At 42.0% G+C, this 22,132-nt stretch overlaps 1 protein-coding gene across 4 annotated transcripts in view; it reads left to right on the top strand.

Annotated features, from left to right (window-relative positions):
• The window catches only part of agap1 (ArfGAP with GTPase domain, ankyrin repeat and PH domain 1), a 642,020-nt gene that overhangs the window by 313,168 nt on the left and 306,720 nt on the right, over positions 1 to 22,132 (top strand). For all 4 annotated transcript variants that reach the window (XM_073046649.1, XM_073046648.1, XM_073046647.1 and 1 more), the window contains exons 4-6: positions 3,861 to 3,946; positions 6,753 to 6,894; positions 8,524 to 8,658. In XM_073046649.1, the coding sequence (XP_072902750.1) occupies positions 3,861 to 3,946; positions 6,753 to 6,894; positions 8,524 to 8,658 (363 nt within the window). The remainder of the gene's footprint in view (positions 1 to 3,860; positions 3,947 to 6,752; positions 6,895 to 8,523; positions 8,659 to 22,132) is intronic.

Raw genomic sequence — 22,132 nt, 5'->3', positions numbered from 1 at the left:
TGTCACCAGCAAATGTCTACGATCTATGGATACCCACATAGAAAGTCCTGTTGGACATTAGTTGAATACACCCCCACGTTTTCTCTCCCACTACCCACCTGTTCATTCTCAGTTTCTCTGCTTGGCTGCCATCTGGCACTGGATTCACAAACTTTTATTGTGCCTAAGAATGCCAGTTTTTGGTCCCCATCACAATTCAGAATCAGATTTATTATCACCAGCTTGTGTTGTGAAATTTGTTAATTTAGCAGTAGCAGTTCAATGCAATACATATACATTAAGTGTCAGGTTGTTGCGGCATATAGAAGAAAAATAATAATAAATCATTTACAATATGCGTATATTGAATAGATTTTTTAAAATTTGCAAAAACAGAAATAATATATATTAAAAAAGTGAAGTCGTGTTCAGGGATTCAATGTCCATTTAGGAATCGGATGGCAGAGGGGAAGAAGCTATTCCTGAATCACTGAGTGTGCCTTCAGGCTTCTATATCTCCTACCTGATGGTAACAGTGAGAAAAGAGCATGCCCTGGGTGCTGGAGGTCCTTAATAATGGACGCTGCCTTTCTGAGACACTGCTCCTCAAAGTTGTCCTGGGTACTTTGTAGGCTAATACCCAAGATGGAGCCAACTAAATTTACAACCTTCTGCAGCTTCTTTCGGTCCTGTGCAGTAGAACCCCCCCGCCATACCAGACATTGATGCAGCCCATCAGAATGCTCCCCATGGTACATCTGTAGAAGTTTTTGAGTATCTGTTGACATACCAAATCTCTTCAAACTCCTAATGAAGTATAGTCGCTGTCGATATGTTGGGACCAGGTTAGGTTGTCAGAGATCTTGACACCCAGGAATTTGAAACTGCCACTCTCTCCACTTCTGATCCCTCTATGAGGATTGGTATGTGTTCCTTCGTCTTACCCTTCCTAAAGTCCACAATCAGCTCTTTTGTCTTACTGGCATTAAGTGTCAGGTTGTTGCGGCAACATCACTCCACTAGTTGGCATATCTTGCTCCTGTACACCCTCTCATCACCATCTGAGGTTCTACCAACAATGTTTGTATCATCAGCAAATTTATAAATGGTATTTGAGTTATGCCTAGCCACGTAGTCATGGGTATAGAGAGAGTACAACAGTGGGCTAAGCACACACCCTGAGATGCACCAGTGTTGATCATCAGCAAGCAGATGTTATCACCAATCCGCACGGATTGTGGTCTTCCGGTTAGGAAGTCAAGGATCCAATTGCAGAGGGAGGTATAGAGGCCCAGCTTCTGTAACTTCTCAATCAGGATTGTGGGAATGATGCTATTAAATGCTGAGCTATAGTCGATGAACAGCATCCTGACGTAAGTGTTTGTGTTGTCCAGGTGGTCTAATGCCATGGGAAGAGCTATTGAGAATGCGTCTGCCATTGACCTATTGTGGCAACAAGCAAATTGCAATGGGTCCAGGTCCTTACTGAGGCAGGAGTTCAGTCCAGTCACGACCAACCTCTCAAAGCATTTCATCACTGTTGATGTGTGCTGCCAGGCGATAGTCATTAAGGCAGCTCACGTTTTTCTTCTTAGGCACTGGTGTAATTGTTGCCTTTTTGAAGCAAGTGGGAACTTCCACCCGTAGCAGTGAGAGGTTGTATTGCAATGTTTCAGCCATTACCTCCATCCCTTTTCCTTTTTCCTGCAACTCTGTGTGAGATGGAGCAATCTTCAACCAAACACTACCAACACCATTTCTGCCTCAGCTCGTCCATTGTTGAAAACCTTATCCAGTTCAGTAAACTCCTTTCTAAACTTCCCTTCTTTTATTCTCGATAGATCTGTGGTTGTCCAGAATTCTGCTTCCTATTTCCTAACCTAAACCATCTTGCAGTCTGGCTCATTGTTAAGTGCAACTTTGATTTCAGAATTACTGTCCTTGTCTCCGAATTCTTCATGATCTTGCCCCTTTACATATTTATTTATTTGGAAACAGTGTGGAATAGGCCCTTCCAGTCCTTTGAGCCACACTGCCCATCAATCCCCTGATTAAATCCTAGCCTAATCACAGGACAATTTACAATGACCAATTAACCTACCAACCGATACGTCTTTGGTCTGTGGGAGGAAACCGGAGCACCTGGAGAATACCGATGTAGTCCTGTAGTGTTGTGCTAACCACTAAGCTACCATGCCACAGAAGAACCTTCATTGTCCTGTGGTCACTGAGATAACTGTGCATCGTACCCTGGCCTCATGGTTATCCCTGAATTTATTTGGTCTTTTTGCATGGAATTGCCAGGATCCTGAGTTCTTAACCTCCCTTTCTCAACCTTTGCTTCCTCCTTTTACATACGCTTTAGAAGCTACCTTCTTCACCAAAGATCTGTTTCATCATTCTGTCACGTGGCTCAGAGAGAATACTTGTTTTATGTTCCTGAAGCATCTTCCAATATTTTGTTGCATTAGCAAGCTTTATAAAGGGAAGCTGTTGGCATCAGGAGTTTCTTTTCCAATCTCCAGTACCTTATCTCTGCAAAGGAAGGTACAAGTGAGTAGCACATTATGTTGCTCTTCACCCCAGTGCTGTTTGCTTCAGTTCCATAATATAGGCTGACTGCAAAGATTTGGTGATTTCTGAACTAGACACGTGTGTCTGGAGAGATATTCCCTAGGCTCCAAATACCCAGCAATCTCAGAAACAGCACAGAAGTATTGGAGGAAAATGTTTGCGATTGGGAGGGTGGGGAATCACGTCTGCTTGAGAGACTGTAATTGTGCCTGTCTGGGGCATCCAGGAATAGTTGTCTATTCAAACCTGAACTGTTGAGGATTGTGCAGGTGGACTGGGCAGATGAGGTCAGCAGGGAGATAGATCCAAGGTGGTTCTGTAATGTTTTGTGGAGAGCGAGAGGCACAGAAGTCATGGTCATCCACTGTAACCAAAGAAAACCCCAGTTGTGACGACCACTCGTAGCACTGGACCTCGACTTCTGAGGTCGAGAAAGTGGAACTGCCCCAGTGCAAACACTTTTCCAGTTTAAAAAATAACTCTCTCACACAGTTATTGTTATCTGATACAATGGATAACCAACCATTCAATCATTCACCCTTAAATTGTTGGTTTTATTCTGTTCACTGGGTGCACGGAGCAGAGGCTGATGTTCCCTTATTTCTGAATTGTTCTTGAGAAGGTGGCAGTGGGCAAACGAGCAACATGGGTGGTAGAGTCACTGCCAAAACCCCTGAGTTTGATTCTGACCTCAAGTGCTGTGTGTGTGGAGTTTAAATGTTCCCCCTGTAACCATGTAGGGTTCACACTGGTGCTCCATTTCCCTCCCTTCCCAAAGGCATGCATGTTGGTAGGTTAGTCAGTCAACGTTAATTGCCTCTGGTGTGTAGGTGAGTGGGAACATGGGAAAATAAAATGGGATGGTCTAGATTGGTGCCTCATAGTTCGAATAGACTCGGTGGACTGAAGGGTCTGTTTCTGTGCTGTATGATTCTATGATTTGAATAGGGACCTTTTCACCATTTGACTGCCTTGTAGAAATGTTAAGGGTGTTATTTTCGCCAGTCTTACCAAGCCATTGACCTAATCTAGGGGCCCCACAGTAGAAAGCCATGCAGACATTATATTAAATTGGCACTCGTAAATATGTTCTGTTGCTTCTTATGAATACAAAAATAGTCTTTTTCACTGCAGCTTGTCTATCCTTTCTGGTCATTATCAGCTTGTGTGTCCTGTGTTATCAGTAATCCATCTAGCCCATGGTATGAATACATCCTGTAGTTGGCATCACCTCTACCTTGATGTGTGCAATTTTCTGTGCCTGGTAGCCTTGCCCTGCCTTTCACTATGAAATGTTTCTGTGACAGGTGGCCGCTTCAAGAAAGAGATTGTGGTGGACGGTCAGAGTTATCTTCTGCTGATCAGGGATGAAGGTGGCCCTCCAGAGGCACAGGTAGGTATTACTGTGAGTAACTAGTACTCACTAAAACCATGCAAAATCCCATCTGAATCTCTGCATGCTTTTTAGTACCAGAGATGGTACTGTTACATCATATTAAAAATAATGCCGAGGTCATTTTGTTTTTTAACCTAATGAAGTTCTTTTCTGTGAGAAAATAGGTTATGTAGAATTTTCCATTAAAGGGGATTAAAGTTGTTTATAAAAGAATTACATTGTAATGAAGATTAAATCCACTTTGAATTTGTATGACTACGCATGTGAAATGATGAATGATTTCCTAATCTTTAATTGTCTTTGAGAATCAGGATGTTTCTGGTGCAGAGATTAGCAGTCACTGAAACACAGCCCATTTGGTATACACTGATCAGTCCCGTAGTTAACTTGCATGATAATTTTATAATTACTTCCCATCGCTCTTTTTTTTGTCTTCCAAGGTTTCCAATCTGCTATTTGGAGCTAGTCTGAATCATCGACTGGTTATCCAAACGCTTATTTACTAACTTCTTGGTGTGGGCAACACAGAACAGGAATCTCAAAGAGTCATACAGCATAGAAACAATAACTCCATGCACCCACTTACAATGATCCTATTTGTTATATTTTCCCCACATTTCCATTACCTTTAGAGCCCATTGGCTTCACTTGATGTATTATTGGCTTATCAAGCATGATTGAATAGCTTTAAAATGCATCAAAATGGAGAAATATGAAAACTTCTTTTAATGAACCATTGTTGCAGGATTTCCACTGAAATCAGTCAAGGGGGCTTCGTAAAAATGCTCAAATCTTTGGACCAGCTCAAAATCTAGTTGTAATACTGAGTTGGTAGATTTGTTTATGAATTACTTTGGAAGTTCAAGTGGAACTGCTCATTGTCTCTGGTAGCCACTCAAGAGAAGCAAGTGTCAGTTCGGTTCCTGTTGGGGCACCATCTTGCTGAGTGAACGAGCAACCCAGTGGGAAAAGTCTGGTTGTGGATTGGGGTTTAGTGCCACAAAGCAGCAAGTTTCATGACGTGTGCCAGTGATATTAAACCTGATTCTGGGGTTACCAAAATCTCAGTGGATCCCCTGCTGAGTACCAAAGCTGCTGAATCAGATTCAAAGGAAGCTGCTTGACGTTAATTAAAGTAACTGTTTTGCAGTAAACTTGGGTGAATTAAATGAAAGGTAGATAATCCTTGAAGACTAATAGTCCAGTAAGCTCTTTGTAGTCAAAAGATCTGTCAGTTCCCTGCGCCCCCACCCTCATCTCTTCATTCTGGCTATCTTCCCTCTCCACTCTCAGTCTTGATGCAGGGTCTCCATCCAAAACTTCAGCAATTCCTTATACTTTCCCCCTCCCACCACTTGCTTGCCCTTCGAATTCCTCAAGCAGCTTGCTTTTTGTCATAGTTAGAAGCGCCTGTTACTTTTGGAAATTTCACTTCTGGCATTCCTTTAAATGTAGGTGTAACCCTCTTACCGCAACTCCTGATAAGCCAGGCTCATTAGCTAACCCTGGCTGACAGCTACGTGACTCGATATCGCATAGGTAATGGTGAGAAGGCCACTTTCAATAAGCAACACGTCTAGGGTCAGTACGATTTGGGTTTGACCCAACAGGAAAGTTGGAATGTTCAGATGAGGGAATGAAATTTGGGCTGAATGCTGCCCCATGCAAAGTAGTTGTTCCCCACCAGGAAATAACAGACCAGAGCATAAAATTAAAAGTGGAAGTTTATTTACCAATATTACAAACAGTTAATGGAAAAAGGGTCCATTACAGTTAAACCAGTCTAAATATGCACATAAATGTTGGAGCTTGTCTCTGAAGTAGTTGGGCATATCGCTTTACTCATGGTACTGAACCCACATCACCAGCTACAGTTTGAACTTTCATTGAAGAACATTACAAACAAACTGGTTAACCCAGAAGTATAGATACTTCCTCTTTGGAACTATTCATAGTTACAGCAATAAGGTTTCCCTATCAGGCAGGGTTCTCCAAATGTCTTTCCTTTTGCTCTTTGCCACACCACCTTCTCTTCTAATGCCTCCCAACAAAAGACCCAAACCCAGACCACTGTCCCTTAGAAATCTGATCCCACCCAGCTCTGTCGAATGTTCCACTGGACAGAACATTACCAAGACAAACCCGACTGGCTGACGCGACATTCCTAAGCTAAGCAAATGGCTCCTTATTTTAACTGAAGGCAAAACACCAGTCTATGAAGCTTAACTAACAGAAACACACCGCGTTTTGCAGGAAAGTTGCTAAAGTAAAGTACCTAACCACATAGTACAATGAAACATGTTCTCAACCAGGGCATTACATGGGATTTTGAAACTAAATGGCAAATTTACAAGTGCATTTTGGAGTTGATGGCTAGTGGTGAAATTGAGGTCAAGTAGTGAGAAATAAACTGAGCCCATTTTTAAAATCCGCATTGTTGATATTACAATGGCTTATGCGCAATTTAAAAGAAAACCTAAGAGACTGAGAATGCCAGAGGAAACCTGAGATTTATTCTTTGTTCACGTCATTGCCTGTTTGCAGATGTTAGATGGACATTATTGGGTTAAAAGGCATTCCTGCAGAAAGCAAGAATAGGAAAGCACATCTATAACCACTTAGTGTTTGCTATGTTCAATCATGGTCATCTTTGAATGATACAACCATGAAGCTGGGAGGTTTATTTCAAACCAATTCTTCAGGATCATTAGCAGATAAATGGTGAGATGATTAGAAAGGGAACCATTGATAGCTGGGTCTGTTTCAGTCGATTTCTTATTGATGGATTTGATTTTTTTTGTAGTTCGCAATGTGGGTGGATGCTGTTATATTTGTCTTCAGCCTGGAGGACGAGAACAGCTTCAACGCAGTCTACTACTACTACAGCAGGATGGCTAATTATCGGAGCACCACAGAGATCCCCATGGTTCTGGTTGGAACGCAAGGTGAGAGGCCATTGCTGGAGTTCTGTAACATCGAGCAAAGTTGCACAGACTTAAGCTGAAATATTGTTTATGTTGCTTGACTTGAATGACCAATCTAGGGATCCAATAAAGGTGTTCGTTAGCACCACGTGCAAAAGTAAGTTCAGATCCAGATAGGATTCGTTCTGTGGTGCACCTGTTAAAAAAATTGATAAGAATCACAAGGAATGTGTTGCATTCTGAGGAAGCAGAGGCATTTCTTTGCTGTAGGTCAACGTGGACGAAGCAGTTCAACTTGACACTCTTGGCTATCTCTATCTCAGCTCCATCCCAATTCCTGAAGTCAGCGGCCAGTTTCCTTATTCTGCTGACATTGAAAGAGAGATTTGTCTTCTTTACACCATGTCCCAAAGTGTTAAGACAATTTCAAAACCTTGTTTGCAGCAGTCTTTTGAATGTCCTGACAAAGAAGAATTTATACCTTGAACTTGGCTATCTGTGGATATGTTCCCTTTTGGTTTTGTTAAGTTAAACTTCATAGCTAGAGTTGCACGAGGCTGTGTACTTGTATTTTTATGGACAGCACTGCCCTCTACTGGCTAATAATGCTCATGAACATGAAGACTAATCTCTGGTTTTGCTACTTAAGGACTGGAATTCATCAAGTTACAGAATCTCAGCACAGGAGACTGTCAGACCCTTTGCTGTTGTGCTGACTCTTTTGGAAGAACTATCAAAATTTAACATTTAAGCAATATTTGAGGCGCTGATGAGCACTCGGGATGCAAGGATATAGAGCATTTACAGGCAGATGGTATTAGTTTAAGTAGTTCCTCTACGAAGAGGAAAAAGTTCCTGACTATCTAGCCTAGCATTGCTCCTTTGTAGATTTATATCAGATCACTTCACGGCCTCCTTCTTTCCAAGGAAAACAAGTCCAGCCTCTCTGATCTCCTCTGATAATTAAAATTCTACAATCCCAGTGAATCTCCTCTGCATTCTGTCCAGGGCAACGATACCTTTCAAATAGAGTGGTGGCCACAAATGCACGCAATGCAGTGCTCACTTGACAGTATTTTGTAGAGCTGTAAAAAGGTGTCCCATCTTTTATAGTCAATGCTGTGTGCTTTCTTTGCCCCATCTGTCTGTTTTGTCTCTTTAAAGCAAGCATGGGCTTGAACCTCAAAACTTCTCTGTTTATCAGCATAATAATTTTTGAAAACAAAAGTTTATTCACTAACAAAAGTACATAGAATAATCAGGGGATCACAAAGCTATTTATTATTTCAAATTAGTATATGCTTACTATTATCCACAAAACACTCAAGCCCCTTCAGGGCCCACCATTCTGTGAACTCCTTCACTCTGCCCAATGAGACTATGTGCTCCTTCTCCAAGGGCACATAGATGTAACCCCAGAAGAAGGACCGGCAGTCCTTTCTGATAGAGTCCTCATCAACAGTCCACCATTATTGACTGCCTATGTCCTTGCCCTTCTCTGTCTTGCCGAAATCCATCTTCATGCATTTGTAGAAATTAAGGTCCAAGTGTCTATATTCTATCTGATCTAGGTCCCTGTGATTTGATTGGGATTTCATTCACAAAGTGCAGTATATGTTAACATTCTGTCAACATTTTGTCCCTCTGCAGATGCCATCAGTACAGCCAATCCACGGGTGATTGATGATTCCAGAGCTCGTAAACTCTCCAACGACCTGAAGCGATGTACATATTACGAGACGTGTGCCACCTACGGCCTGAATGTGGAGCGCGTCTTTCAGGACGGTGAGGCATTTGTTTTCTTGCTGAATTCTGACAGGCTTCACACCAAGTTGCTGGGTCAGCAGAAAGTGTCCTTTAGCTTATGTAGCAGGTTTGACACCTTGAGACTGGTACGTGGAGGGCAGCTGGCAGTCAATGGTGTACACCTTGTGTCCCTAACTCAGAACCTTTAATTCCAACAGGGCTGAGACTTCACCTCCATGCTCTGGAAGTGAAATTTTTTTTTTAAATCACTATTCCATATATTGTGAACAGATGCCCTCTGTCATTTCTGTTTTTATTTCTCTCCCCTGTAGTTAGGCTGGGGAGAGAAACAAAACAGGATTGTACTTACTACTCGTCTCCCCTTTTTTGCTTCCTTTTCTGAACTTCCTTCTCTGTGTACTCTTCAAAATCCTTCTATATTCCCAAGCCCTCATCCCCTTCTCCCCTACTTCCTTTCCTCTCCCCACACTTTCCCACACCCTGAATCCTTCTATCCCTTTATCACCCCCACTCTCCTACCTTCTGGTCCCTCCCACCGCATCAGTTTCCTCTCTCCCCTTATCCCACTCCCGCTCCCTCACCCAATTCCCCCTCACACTCACCTTGTAATTTAGCGGGTAAATATGTGTTTTAACAATGCACTTTTCCTATCAAGACAAAGCATGGCTCTCAGAATTTTGCCTTCTGTCCAGGGACAGAGGTCTCACAACACTGCTGGAATATTCCAGGATTCAGGGACCCACTGACATTTCATCAGCCATTTATTCACACAACCAAGTAGTTAACAATACCTCACTGTGGTGAGGCTGGAGTCACTTGAAGACCCAGCAGAGATTTCCTTCACTATGGGATATTCGTAAGTCAGATTCTTAGATATAGTGATGTTGTGTAAGAGGACATTGAGGAAAATTAGCTCATGGGAATGCATGGAATCTTTAGGATTATGAATATCATTGCGTTATGGGTATCATTGTATTCCAAAGTCAACACACCTGACAATGCAGCACTTGAGGTGATATGCTCACCTCTCAGCAGTGGGGCTTCAACCTGTCACCTTTTGAGCTGAAGAGAAAGTTCAGGGCAGGAATGTAGTGCAGACTCCGACAGGAAGGAACGTGCCTGCTGGTGTAAGTCTCCATTCAGAGTCAGGGACGAGCAGAAAGCACAGAAACAGAATGTTGCACATGTTCCATTGGCAAGGGGGTCTTGAGTTGCAAATACGTTTCTCCCTGAAACTGACAGCGCAAGCTGACGGGATAGTAATGAATGCACACGGCATTCATTGGTCAGGGCATCGAGTATAAAGTTGGAAGTCGTGCAGCAACCGTAGAAAACTTCGGTTCAGCAGCATCCGGAGTGTCATATGCGGTTGTGGTTGCTGCATTAAGTGGAGCATGGGAGAAGGTACAGAAGAGGTTCACCAAGATGCTGTCTGCATTGGATGGGATGATAGATTAGACAGATTTAGATTCTTTTCTCTGGAGTGTCAGGGGAGACCTGATGGAAATGTCTAGGATTTTGAGAGGGATAAATAGGGAAGATGGTCTTTTTCCCCGGGTGGATATATCAAACACTACAAAGCAAAGCTTTGAAGTGAAGGGAGAAAATTTAAAGAAGATTTACAAGGCAATTTTTTATTTTACAAAGAGTGGTAGGTTTCTGGAGTGTGCTGACAACAGACATGATGGCATTGTTTAAGGGGCAGCGAGAGAGTTCCCTGTCAACTTGTTCACGTGCCTGAGAAATACAGACAGATTAAATTGGCATTGTGTTCATCACAGACAGCGTGGGCTGTTCTTCTTCCTGAGCTGTTCTGTGTTCAGCACAGATGTTGTGGTCTACTCCCTTGCTGTTCTGTGTTCTAAGTAAATAAATTGTGGACATATGTGCACTTGCAAACTTATTATTTCCAGGATCATTTTAGTGAGAAAGACTGGGTGGAAGGAAAGATGTGCCATTCTTGTTAACAATTGGATAAAGTCAGTCAAGAGTTATAGTGCTCAGAAACATGTCCTTTGTTGTGCTTACCACATTGATTGTGACTGTCTTGCCTTCCTGCGGGACTGCCATTTGTATTTGATCCATATTCATATGCTGTGCCTTATCTATTCAGGTGCTGTCTAAATGCCTCTTAAATATAGCTGCAATCTGATTCTATCATCTTCACAGGCAGCAACAAAAAAAGTTGCTACTCACATCCTTTAAAAATCTTGCCTTAAACCTGTGCTCTCTTGTGTTTGACACCCCTGCTATGGGAAGAGGTTCTGACTAACTGTTCTATCTGAGCCTCTTGTACACTAGCTTCAGGTCACTCAGCTTCTTTTGCTCCAGGTGGCATGGTAGTGTAACAGTTAGCGCAATGCTATTACTGCTTGGGACGTCAGCTCAGAGTTCATATCGGGTGCCGCCTCTAAGGGATTTATACGTTCTGCCCATGACTGCGTTGGCTTCCTCCGGGATGCTCTAGTTTCCTCCCACAATCCAAAAACATACCCATTAGTAGGTTAATTAATCACTGTAAATTGTCCTATGATTATGCTTGTGTTAAATAGGTGGATTGGAGGGCAGCGGGGGGCATTGGGGCAGGAAGACCTGTTCCACCCTATCTCTAAATAAATAGATAGGTAGACAAATCAATCCAATGTGGCCTGTTCAATCTCTCCAATCCCGGTGAATCTCCTCAGCAGGAGGGAAAGGTTCTCGAAATTCAGAAAATCAAGTTGAATCAGCCAAGCAGGGGTAGTGATTAGGGAGATCACACTAGAGAAGTGATCACTAGGATAGTGATTAGGGAGATCACACTAGAGTAGTGATCACTAGGTAGTGATTAGGGACACCATGCTAGGATAGTGATTAGGGAGAGCACACTAGGGTAGTGATTAGGGAGAGCACACTAGTGAAGTGATGAGGGAGACCACTGTAGTGTCATGATTAGGGGGACCACACTAGGGTAGTGATTAGGGACACCACATTAAGGTAGTAGTTAGCCCACTGCTTTACAGCTCGGGGTATCAGAGTTAAATCCCAGCGTGCTGTGCCAGGAGTTTGCACGTCCTCCCCGTGGAATGCATGGCTTTTCTCTGACTGATCCAGTTTCCTCCCACAGTCCAAAGATGTACAGGTTAGTAGGTTGATTGGTCATTGTAAATTGTCCTGTGATTTGGCTCGGGTTAAATCGGGATTTCTAGGTAGGGCCAAATCCACACTGTATCTCTAAATAAATAAACAGCCCCCAAACAGAGGAGGTAATGCAGGGCAGGGTTAAATCAGGAAAGGCAATGTGCATGAACACAGCAATCACAGACGGGTTTTATTCTGAATGAAGGCAGGGCAAACCACATTCGAAGTAATAATAATGGGGAAGATAAATTAATGAGGTGTATTGAAAAAAGCAGCCAAAGAGTAACAGACCATCTTGGATTGTATATAATGCAACAAGACGTTAATTGATGAGGTAGTAGTTAAGAGAACATTAGACTTAAGGAAATAATGGTATTTGCTTGGTAAGATCTTTATATAAAGGTTGCAGTTTGTGGCTTATGCAACTGTAATTACTTCAATTGAACAGCAGAGGGCATATGGACATCCAAAATGAGTAAATCTAGTAACTCCAGGCAGATTTAGTCAGAATCTGAAAGGTTTATTATTGCTGACATTTGTTGTTTTGCGGCAGCAGTGCATGAAAATTGCTAAGATATAATGAGAAACTTTAAAAAAAACTAAGTAGTGCAAAATGAAACCAAAAGTGCTATAGTGTTCACGGTCCATTCAGAAATCTGATGGTGAAGGGAAAGAAGCTGTTCCTAAAAAGTTGTGTGTGTCCCCTCAGGCTCCTGATGGTAGTACTGAGTAGGGGGTGTGTCCTGGATGGTGAGGGTCCTCAATGATGGAGGTCACCTTCAAAGTTCAAAGTAAATTTCTTATCAGAGTGCATCTATGTTATTATATACAACCCTGAGATTCATTTTCTTGTGGACGTACTCAATAAATCCATAATAGAATAATAACCATAATAGAATCAATAAAAGACCACACCAACTTGGGTATTCAAGCAGTGTGTCAAAAACAAACTGTGCAAATTCAAAAAGAAAGAAAGAATAATAACTAAGCAATAAATATCGAGAACTTGAGATGAATTGTCCTTGAAAGTGAGTCCATTGGTTGTGGGAACATTTTAACAATGGGGCGAATGAAGTTATTCCTTTTAGTTCAAGGGCCTGATGGTTGAGGGTTAATAACTATTCCTGAACCTAGTGGTGAGAGTCCTCAGGCTCTTGTACCTTTTTCTTGATGACAGCAGCAAGAAGGGAGCATGACCTGGGTAGCAGGATTTTCTTGAAGCACCACCTTTTGAAGACTCGATCTTTGAAACGCATCTGACAATGCAACTCGTGTGTTATGTAGGTAATAATAAACTTAGCCATAGACTGGCTAAGCAAGGCTTCTTCATCGAGCTGGTATTCCAGCGAGCTATCCTCTGGTCATTTTCGGGACATATGTAGAATTGATTGACCTCTTTGGAACTGTGGTCATTTTACTTCATTCATGGAGCTGCAGTGTGCAGAACGTGCATTTTCAACCTGCATTTGGAGACCTGTTAACCAAAGTCGGTTTGAGGGAATATGGATTAAACAAAGAACAATGTGAGCATCAAGAACCAAAACATTTGTTTATTAGAATTTCTTCATAGCTATTATATTGTGTAAAACCAAAGCAAAAAAAGAATTCGAATAGAAAGACTTCATTTAACAGTGATTGTCTCAAGAATCTTATTACCCATTTTGAGGGCCTTTTCCAAATATCCTTTCCATTTAGCAAAGCCCTGTGACAGTACTTCCCCTTTATCAGGTGTACTCTTAACTCTTAACCGGAGCCTTCTGACTACAGTGCCTATACAAAATATTCACCACCCTGCAAGTCTGCATGTTTTATTGTTTAACGACAATGGAAAAAGACTCTTCTGTGTCAAATTGAAAACAGATCTCTACAAAGTGATTAAAATTAATTGCAAACATAAAACACAAAATTATTGATTACATAAATATTCACTCCCTTCAGCTCAATATTTAGTAGGTGTACCTTTGGCACAATTACAAAAGTCTGTGTGGATAGGTCTCTATCAGCTTTGCACATCTGGACATTGCAATTTTTCCCCATTCTTCTTTACAAGACTGCTCGGGCTCTGTCAGATTGCATGGGGATTGTGAGTGAACAGTCCTTTTCAAGTCCAGCCACAAATTCTCAGTTGGATTCAGTTCTGGACTCTGACTTGGCCATTCCAGGACATTAACATTGTTTTTAAGCCATTTCTGTGTAGCTTTGGCTTTATGGTTGGGGTCATTGTCTTGCTGGAAAATAAACCTTTTCCCAAGTTGCAGTTCTCTTGCAGACTGCATCAGATTTTCCTCCAGGATTTCCCTGTATTTTGCTGCATTGATTTTACCCACTACCTTCACAAGCCTTCCAGGGCCTGCTGCAGTGAAGCATCCTCACAGCACGATGCAGTCACCACCATGGTTCACGGTAGGGATGGTGTGTTTTTGTTGATGTGCAGTGTTTGGCTTACACCATTTATAGCATTCAGTCTGATGGTCAAAAAGCTCAATTTTGGTTTCATCAGACTATAGAACCTTCTTCCAGTTGACTTCAGAGTCTCCCACGTGCATTCTGGCAAACTCTAGCTGTGATTTCATGTGAGGTTTTTTTTCCAACAGTGGCTTTCTCTTTGCCACTCTCCAAATCTCCCATCTCAGCCGCTTGACTTCACACTTGATATTATCTGTGTTTCAGTTTTATTTAAAATTCACTCAGAGCAGTGTACATTTCTCGGGATTTTCCTGAAGATATTTTACTGGGAAATGTTTGCAATCTCTGCTTAGCTTCCAAACATCAGCTTACTATTTTGAACTAAAAAGACCAATGTTTAAATTAGCATAAGCCTATCAGTGATGGTTGTGATTTTAAAAATTGAATAATGAGAAAAATAAAATTCCAAATCTTGTTTAGATCACTCAGTCTTGCGGATAATTACATAAAAACCCTGTAGGCATTTTATTTTATTTAAAGAAATAAACAAAGCTGTATATATTAGATTTTTAAATAACCGTGCTCTGTAATCTCATGTTCTTATATCAGAATCCCTATTTAGTAAATGACATATAGCACTGACAAGGGCTGGATCGTTTTGCCTGCTTAGCCCTGAATGCCAAGGAGCATTGTGAAACAACCTAAGAGAGTTTATGCAAACCGTGAGCTGGTGAATTATTATTTCTTAATATAATTCACTAATTAATATCAGGGGTGTCGAGCCTCAAGCTTCTTGGCTCGATCTTCTATTTCCAGGAGGTGGCGACATTCCAGGGGGTGTTGCTCCCTGAGGTCCACCACATGAGAGGTATCGTTCAAGCATACAAGATCCTAAGCGGGTTTGATGGGATCGATGCTCGGATGTTTTCACTATTGGGTGATATATGCGCAAGGGATGTGGCTACAAAATAAGGGACTTGTCACTTAAAATTTCTTTCAGGGGTTAGTGAATCTGTGGAATTCTCTATCCGGATTTTGGACTTGGAGGGCACAAAAATCCAGCGCCCTCACTCATGACAGATGTTAGGTTCCTTGACACTTGTCTTCTAATGTTGCGTTGCTGAGCGAAAACACTTCTTGCTGCACTCTGGAAAGCCACTTACTGTCTGAAGCCATTGGGTGTGAATGATGGTCATTATGTCACTGATTGGGCATGTGGCGATCGACACTTTGGGTTTGTCCAGTGGTTTATAAAAGAGGCAGGATGTGAAGAAGCATACACACTTTGAGAACCAGGTCGTGTGCACCTGAACATCCTGTGATGAGCTTCTATAGACATGAAGGAACCACAGAGTGCACAGACTGTTGATTGTTATACTGGATCCTGATGCTTCTGTCATCCAAAGGGTCTTCAGAAACCAAGAATGAAGCATAAAACGTTGCTTACGACCATCTTATTAAATGTTACAAGCACAAAAACAAATGAGAAAGCTAAGAGAACAAAGGAAAAGAAGAAAGGAACAAGGAGTTATGGTCACCTCATGTTCAGACTGGAGATAACAAAACTCCCAGTGATAACAATTAACCTGAAAGATAGCCACATTCAAGCAGCATGACACTTGCTACTGAAAACTAGGAAGAGAGATAGAGAAGCAACCGTACTGTAATTACTGGAAAATTCATGTATATAGCTGATTATATAAAATACAGTGCCTATAAAAAGTATTCAACCCCCTTGGAAGTTTTCATGTTTAATTGTTTTACAACATTGATTAAGTGGATTTAATTTGGCGTTTTTGACACTGATCAACAGAAAAAGAGTCTTTTGTGTCAAAGTGAAAACAGATCTCTGCAAAATGATTTAAATTAATTACAAATATAAAACACAAAATAATTGATTGCATAAGTATTCACCCCCTTTAATATGACACATCAGATCATCACTGGTGCAGCCAATTAGTTTCAGAAGTCACATAATTAGTTAAATGGAGATCTGTGTTTGGAGGCATATGAGAGACTCTGAAGTCAGCTGGAAAAAGGTTCTATGGTCTGATGAAACCAAAGTTGAGCGTTCTGGTCATCAGACTAAACGCTATGTTTGGCGTAAGTGAAACACTACACATCAACAAAAACACACTACATCCCTACCATGAAGTATAGTGGTGGCTGCATCGTGCTGTGGGGATGCTTCACTGCAGCAGGCCTTGGAAGGCTTGTGAAGGTAGAGGGTAAAATGAATGCAGCAAAATACAAGGAAATAGTGGAGGAAAACCTAATGCAATCTGCAAGCAAACTGCAATTTGGGAGAAGATTTCTTTCCCAGCAAGACAATGACCCCAAGCATAAAGCCAAAGCTACACAGGAATGGCTTAAAAACTACAAAGTTCTAGAGTGGCCAAGTCAGAGCCCAGAACGCAATCCAATTGAGAATTTGTGGCAGGACTAGAAAAGGACTTGATCACACACAATCCCCATGCAATCTGACAGAGTCTGGGCAGTTTTGTAAAGAAGAATGGGGAAAAATTGCAGTGTCCAGATGTGCAAAGCTGATAAAGACCTATCCACACATACTCAAGGCTAATTGCTGCCAAAGGTGCATCTCCTAAATACTGACTTGAAGAGGGTGAATACTTATGCAGATAATTGTTTTGTGTTTTATATTTGTAATTAATTTAGATCACTTTGTAGAAATGTTTTCACTTTGACACAAAAGAGTCTTTTTCAGTTGATCAGTGTCAAAAAAGCCAAATTTAATCCGCTGTGATTCAGTGTTGTAAAACAGTAAGACATGCAGACTTCCAAAGGGGTGAATATAAGCACTGTACAAGCACGCATAGGAAGGTTAAACTTCAGGAAAATAACAATTCTACTTCCTAATCCAACAGTTGTGAAAACAGTGAATTAAATGGACAGAGCTATTGAGTAGTGTGCCACCAAGCACCCGCCAACATTCACCCTACACCGATGGGATCACAGAGAAAATGTGCAAACTCCAAACAGACAGCACCCAAGGTCAGGACTGAACTTGGTCTCTGTGAGTCAGCCCCTCTACTCACGGCATCACTGAGTAGCTCTATGGAAAATGAGAATGTTTCTTCAGGCCAATAAAATTGATGAACTGGAGGCTGGGAGCAAAGATGCTTGCAGAGGAAGCATAGGTGAATGCAAAGTGATCTTCTTAGTGGAAATTTGATCAGATATTTATGATGCTTGCAAGTTTCCTTTCAGGTTAATCACTGCTCCACTTAAGAGAGGAATATAGAAGCTGCAATAAATATCATTGCACCATCCTAATAATTATAGGCTTGGAACCTGTAATCAGAGGTCAGGAAATGATTAACACAACTCTTATCATTCCTCTGACCAACCTGTCACAGCATTGCAACTGTAGTGTCTGTTTTAAACTGCATACTGTGAAGTAAGTTTCTGTACAAGTGACTGAATGGACACATTTAGTCCAAGTGATATAATGCTCAAAATTTAGCACCTGACCAAGCGATGCTGGAGGATAGTAATAGGGGACAGTGAAACGTTGGATGAACTTCCTTCCATGAAGTTCTGTCCTCTCCTATGAGATTCCTCCTTCTTCAGCCCTGTATCTCTTTCACCTATCAACTTCCCCACCCCCCAGTTTCACCTCTCACCTTGTGTTTCTTCCTCCCCTCCTCCCACCTTCTTACTCTGACTCCTCATTTTTTTTCCCTCCAGTCCTGCTGAAGGGTCTCGACCCGAAACTTCGACTGTACTCTTTTCCATAGATGCTGCCTGGTCTGCTGAGTTCCTCCAGCATTTATTGTGTTGCTTGGTATGTGCCTTCCCACGCAACTTAATGGGGAAGTTTGCTCTGTAAGGCAGGCATTGAAGAAGGACATTTTGGAAGATTGGTTGAACTTGACTATTGAACACTGACTCACAGTGTTTCTAGGTTGGTATCACAGCAGGATTACGTCTGCTGAATTGTCAATGAATTGAAGATTTGGAATACCGTTGGGTCTGGTCAAACTCATGGAAGGGAAGGCAGAGGAGAGACAATTAAAACCACAATAATGGTTACAAGAAGAGGTTCAAGTTGGAAAACGGGTTATGTAATGACAATTCTCAGTGGGAGATGAGATTTAATAGCACCTGACAACAGTTGTTGGGTTTGAGTTAGATGCATTTTCAGTATGATGTACTTGCACTTTACCCACGTCAGAGTGATTTGCTTCATATCAATCACACTTGCCATCTGCTCTTGAGCAATATTTGGTGTTTCGTTACTAAACAATAATAAGGTTGAGATTGTTACTTTGCACTGGTCAAGTATGGAAGCAATTATAGTTAAATTCATGTGAAATTAGAGGAAGGGAAATTAAGGGTTGGGAATTATCTCCTGGCCAATATTTATCTTTTAACCCTATGTCACTGAGACTGATCACTATTATCTCATTGAGTTTCCACATGTACACAGTGCCATTTCCCACATCAAACCAGGAAGATCCTTGTAAAGTATTTTTGCAACATTCTGAAGCTGTGGAAAGGTACTGTGAAACTGCAAGTCCTTTATTCATACTCACTTTACAGATGAATTAATGTAAGAGCAAGGATGTTACAGGTATATAAAACACGAGTTAGGCCATACTTGAGTATTGTATGTAATTTGGCAGGATGGACGTAGGAAAGGTGTGATGGTGCTGGAGAAGATGCAGAAGTGATTCTCCTGGAATGGAAAGATTCAGTAATTTGGAGAGAATGGTCAGACTAGCTTTCTTTTCCTTGGAGTAGAGGATGGTGAAGAGTGACCTGGGGGAAGTATACAAAATCATTGGGGATATGGAAAGAGCAGATCATAAGAACCTTTTCTTTTGGTAGGAATGGTTAAAACTAAAGAAGAATAGGTATAAGGTGAGAGGTAGGACATTTAGAAGGAATCTGAGACAAAATTTTCCGCAGAGTGTGTGTGGAATCTGGAGACAGGTACTCCCACAACATTTAGGAATTGTCTAGACAAGCCTTGACTGTCCAGGGCGGAGAAGGCTACAGACCAAATGCAGGTAACTGGGACAAGTATAGACTATAGTACAGTGATTGTATGTGTGGGCCTGGTGGGCTCAAGGGCCTGTTTCTATGCTGTATGACTACAAAAGTGTAATCAGGACGTCATCCCAACCAGTAAAATCATTCAACATACCTGCAGTAACGCAGATATATGCAATTCTCTAGTTTGCCAATTGATTGCATTCTGGAGTCACACGAAACCAAGATATTACCTGTTCCACTGTGGCTGTTGAGACCAGTGCTATTGATTTAAAAGCTGATGCTTACGTGTCGAATCGTTTTGCTATTGTATATTGGAAGCGACAGTCTGGATAAATGAAAGATGTTGAACAGTCTTTGGGGAGGTATGTGCAACCGCTCATAATTAATGAGATAATAAAATGCAGATGCCACCAATCTTGTTTGTTACAATTCCCACAATGATGGGAAAAGTCATTGCAAAAGAATGAAGGCAGCAGCATTTTGTGAACAGGGACGGGAACTTGAAATGACTTTTGCTAGGCCCCTGCAAGATACGTTTGTAAACAAGTTCTAATGGCAATGTGTCTAGCATCCCCAGCCTTATTCAAAAGAAGCTTCAGTGGCGATCAACCCTTGTGGGCGTTTGTGCACAGACCATCCCTGTTCAATGACAGGACAGGTGCACTGTGTTTTCTGGGATGTGATGGAATGGAAAATTCAATGGATGCCAGTGTTCCTTTTCATCCACCCAAAGAATGCTTGTTCCGCAGCCATGGCCAGAATATTTCCAGGAAAATGATCAAGTCAGTAGAGCTACAGATACTTGTGTTTGTGTAAGTAGAGTGAGTGGTAGTCCGATAGTAGTATTGTTGGGTTTGACCATGTCTGCATCGCATTGGGCTGATGAATGACTTTTATGTTATAAACATTAAAGGGAAAGTTGCTTGCTGCTTTTAATGAGGATATGCAGCCACACAGCATGGAAATGAGTTCTTCAGTCCATACTGACTATCAAGCACCTTATTTACACTTATCTTCCACTAATCCCATTTTATTCTCCTCACATTCCCACCAACTCCTCCCAGATTCCCACAACCACTCCCGCACTAGGGACGATGTGTGGCAGTCAATTCACCTATAGATCTACACGTCTTTGAAATTTGAAAGGACGAAATCCATGCAGGGACAACACACAAGCTCCATGCAAGGGAATTACAAGGCATCTGGCTGCAAGACCCTACAAAGGATAGTGAGGTCTGCGGAGAGGAAAGTCAGAGTCAGTTCTCCTTTCCACCTGTCTGAGATGCTTATCAGGAGTGCTGTGTACGCATTGTCAATGATCCTCCCGTTCATCCAGCAATCTCTTTGACCCCCTTACCATCAGGCAGAAGGTACCGTAGCATTAGGACAAGGTTAGATAGGGTGGGAAGCAGCTTTTCCCCCCAGGCCATGAGACTACTGAATTCCAGGTGCCACCATATATGAAGCACCAGTAGCATTATACTGATTACTTTTTAATTTGTGAGATAAATGCACTTTATTATTTATTAATTTATTTGTGGTACTATTACCTTATGTGTAAGTGCTACGTACTGTGTTGTGCACCCTAGCCCAGAGGAACGTTGTTTCTTTTGACAGTATGCACGTATACAGTTGAAATGGCAGTAAAATTGAACATGAATTTGATTCCATTTCCAGCATCCTCCTCCTGTTTCAGAATGCAGTAACACTTCTCACCGGTACTCCACGGTGTTTGCCCTTCCCTTTCTTTGCTCACCCTTTTCTCTCCAACTACCCACATTAATCCATCAACCGGACAGCTCACTGAAGAGTGGAATCACTTGGCCCCACCCTACCTGTGATATTTGTCTTATCCATCCCTCCCTCACTTTCTCTGCGACTTAAAACCAACTGGAAATGTTACTCTGTTTCCTTTTTATAGCCACTCCTTGATCCGCTAGATGTTCCCAGTACTTTCTCTTTTATTTTAGATTGTAGCATCCACACTTAAAAAAAATTTTGGTTGCCTTATCAGTGGAGCGAGGGAGGTGTTGTGCATTGAGGTTTTGGTAGACCTGCTACTGCCCACATTACTAGCCTCGTTTGGAACCCAAGTTTTTTAGCATGGTTGTGCCAAGTAAGGTAATGAAGAGTGACCTCAGTGTGGACCTGGCCACTTGCGAATTCAAAGATCATTGAGGCCAGATACTGCCTGTTTGGGGTTGGAGGACAGTGTATGTGCATGGCTGGGAGGAACAGGTTTGCTGTTGTTGCTTCACTGCCTGCTGTGTTCTGCGTTCTACTGAGCAGCGCAGACGTGCTACGTTGGTGCCAGAAAGTGTGTGGCGATGCTTGTGGGCCGCTCCTCGGGTGTGTTGGTTGTTAATGCAAATGACGCATTTCACAATGTTTTAATGTAAACATGGTCAACAAATTTGAATCTTGAAAAGCCAATTGCCCCATCTGATCTGTACCATGACATCTCATTGCAGAAGGGGCTGGGGTCAGGATCACTCCTACCATCACAGCCATTGAGGAGGTAGCAGACAATAGACTGTTGTGGCGCTTCTGCCCTTCAGGACAGTGTCTGTTCAGAAGGTAATGGCGTCACAGTTAATGTTGGGAGTGGGGCACTGAATCTGTTAGCCAGTGTATATTCTTCAAAACCATGTTCAACAGTTTGAGAAACTTTGCCAGTAGTCAGGAGGAGGTTTGCTTGCTCTTCTTTGACCGAATGTACCAAGATGTTCTAGGGAACGGAGTCATGGTTCAGAACTCCACGCTGCCAGGTCTGGTCTACGTTTCCAGTGTTACACTGGGGGTGATGAAGTCTGAGATATTGCCTGGTTGTGTGAGTTTGACCTAATTGGCTGTTCCTTGACGAACGTGGGGACGGCTACCCTTCTCACAGATAGTGTGAAGAGTACATGACAACTTTGACCAGGCATGCCTGCATGTGTCTGTCGAA

This window comes from Hemitrygon akajei, chromosome 5 (genome assembly GCF_048418815.1).
Source record: "Hemitrygon akajei chromosome 5, sHemAka1.3, whole genome shotgun sequence".
NCBI classification, from domain to species: Eukaryota; Metazoa; Chordata; class Chondrichthyes; order Myliobatiformes; family Dasyatidae; genus Hemitrygon; species Hemitrygon akajei.
This window is presented reverse-complemented; position numbering and strand designations above follow the sequence as displayed.